Below are 1711 nucleotides of genomic sequence, written 5' to 3' on the forward strand. Positions count from 1 at the left end.
GAGAATATTTCCTTACTAGGATTTCTGAAACCAAAACAGCAGTAAAACAAAGAATCGGCACTTCGGCATCTTGTTAATAGGTTAGTTCCAGAAAATGCACGAATATGACATAAAGTGTGCATAAAACATGTAGATAACATCAATAATGTGGCATGGAACATAAGAAATTATCGATACGTCGGAGACGTATCATCGGTGAGTAAAATGTCAATGAGATTCTACATTGCTGCTAAGTTTTCATTGAATTATCTTGAGCTGAGTATTGCGTTTTCAGGTTTGTCCCGAGTGGGCCGAGCAGCATAGGGAGGCATGGGAGGAGCTGATTAGGGCGAGGTGGCTCAGACAGGACGAGGAGTTTGCAGCTGTGTCGAGGTGTAACATGGAGAACCGAGGCACCGGTGGCACACACTGCGCGGGAAACCGCGATTACACCCGCTTCAAGGGGAAAAAGGTATGTATATACATGGAACGACCTTCTTTCATTTCCCGTCATGTTTCATTTGTGGTACGCTTAACTTTTCTTTTCACGATGCAGGTGGCCGAGGCACCACCTGGGGTGGTGCTTCATGATGCCCAGATATATGACATGATGCGGACGAAGCAGAAGCCCAATCCCGCATTGCCTCAGCCACAGTACTACGGCAATGCCAAGGCCGCCAAGGAGGACTACTGCGACATGGTCAAGTCTCGTCACCCCGAGGTGGATGACCCCTTGAGCATTCCGGTCGACGAGGAGTCGTTGGTCCTGTCGGGGCACGGGCGTCCGCATGGCCGTTTCCCCTTTCTGAATAAGGCGGTCAAGCCTACCCACTCCACGAGCTACACGCGTCTCAAGCATACCCTCACCGCCGACAGCCCCCAGCCTCGTCCACGGCCTGCTCGTCCACCCGCCTACGATGTAAGTTTTCCTCATTTTCATCCTCTTTCCGGTTTTCCTTCCTACATGGCTAAGTGTTTACGAGATTCATTGTTTCTGAAATTGTAGCCTGAGTTCGAGGCGGCCTTCGAAGCCTGCAATGAAGCGTATCAGCAGGCCGTTGCCCAGTGGAATAGGCAGAATAAGGCCTACATGGCGTATATAGAAGTAAGTCTGAATCTTTCTTCTCGCTAGTAGATGACAAGTCTCAGTTTGATGCTTTATTTCTGCAAAGCCTAACTTGTAACCTATCTTGCAGAAATGATGATTTCTATGTCTCTTGGTACACCGGCACCGGCTCGAGTTCCCGTGGCGGGGGACATGCCTATCATGCCATCGAGGGCAGCTTTCGCTGCGACTTACTACGGATCCACACCGGAGGTAAGTTCTTTGCCAAACCCGTAGTTACCACTTCCCTTTGCCTCGCAAGTTGCTAACATGTAGGGAACACGTAGGGAACGGGATGCTCCGGGAACCAGGCCTCGCCGGGTGGGCGCGAGGTCACACCGGTTTATGAAGGTGGTCCGTCTCCTGGGCGTTCTCGCCGGTGCCTCTCCGTCGACTACTCACAGGACTACTCCCGGTGCCTCTCCGTCGACTTCTCCTGGGCGTAGCACCGGTCCTTCTCCAGGTGGTTCTTCTGCAGCTTCTACCGGCGCGCAACCCCGGGCTGCTCGTTTCGCCAACGATAAGGGCGGACACACTCCGCCCGGGTCCTTCCTTCGCTAGTCAGCTTAGAACTAGGGTTTGCTTGCTACTACTATGTATTTGGATGACATGGCACTCTCCGCTCTC

General features: G+C 52.1%; 1 protein-coding gene across 1 annotated transcript; it reads left to right on the top strand.

The window, feature by feature from the left end:
- The first annotated feature begins 294 nt into the window (after window positions 1-294).
- LOC139831462 (uncharacterized) lies at window positions 295-1181 on the top strand. Its single transcript, XM_071820742.1, has 4 exons — window positions 295-451; window positions 536-898; window positions 986-1084; window positions 1176-1181. The coding sequence occupies exons 1-4, from the start codon at window positions 380-382 to the stop codon at window positions 1179-1181; spliced, it is 540 nt and encodes a 179-aa protein (XP_071676843.1). The 5' UTR covers window positions 295-379.
- Window positions 1182-1711: the final 530 nt, after the last annotated feature.

This window comes from Lolium perenne, chromosome 5 (genome assembly GCF_019359855.2).
Source record: "Lolium perenne isolate Kyuss_39 chromosome 5, Kyuss_2.0, whole genome shotgun sequence".
NCBI lineage: Eukaryota > Viridiplantae > Streptophyta > Magnoliopsida > Poales > Poaceae > Lolium > Lolium perenne.

Excerpts from the sequence above, each read along its gene's own strand:
- LOC139831462 (XM_071820742.1), top strand. The coding sequence starts at position 380 with ATGGAGAACCGAGGCACCGGTGGCACACACTGCGCGGGAAACCGCGAT. Across the intron at positions 452-535 it reads CCCGCTTCAAGGGGAAAAAG|GTGGCCGAGGCACCACCTGG; the intron begins GTATGTATATAC and ends TTCACGATGCAG. Across the intron at positions 899-985 it reads CTCGTCCACCCGCCTACGAT|CCTGAGTTCGAGGCGGCCTT; the intron begins GTAAGTTTTCCT and ends CTGAAATTGTAG.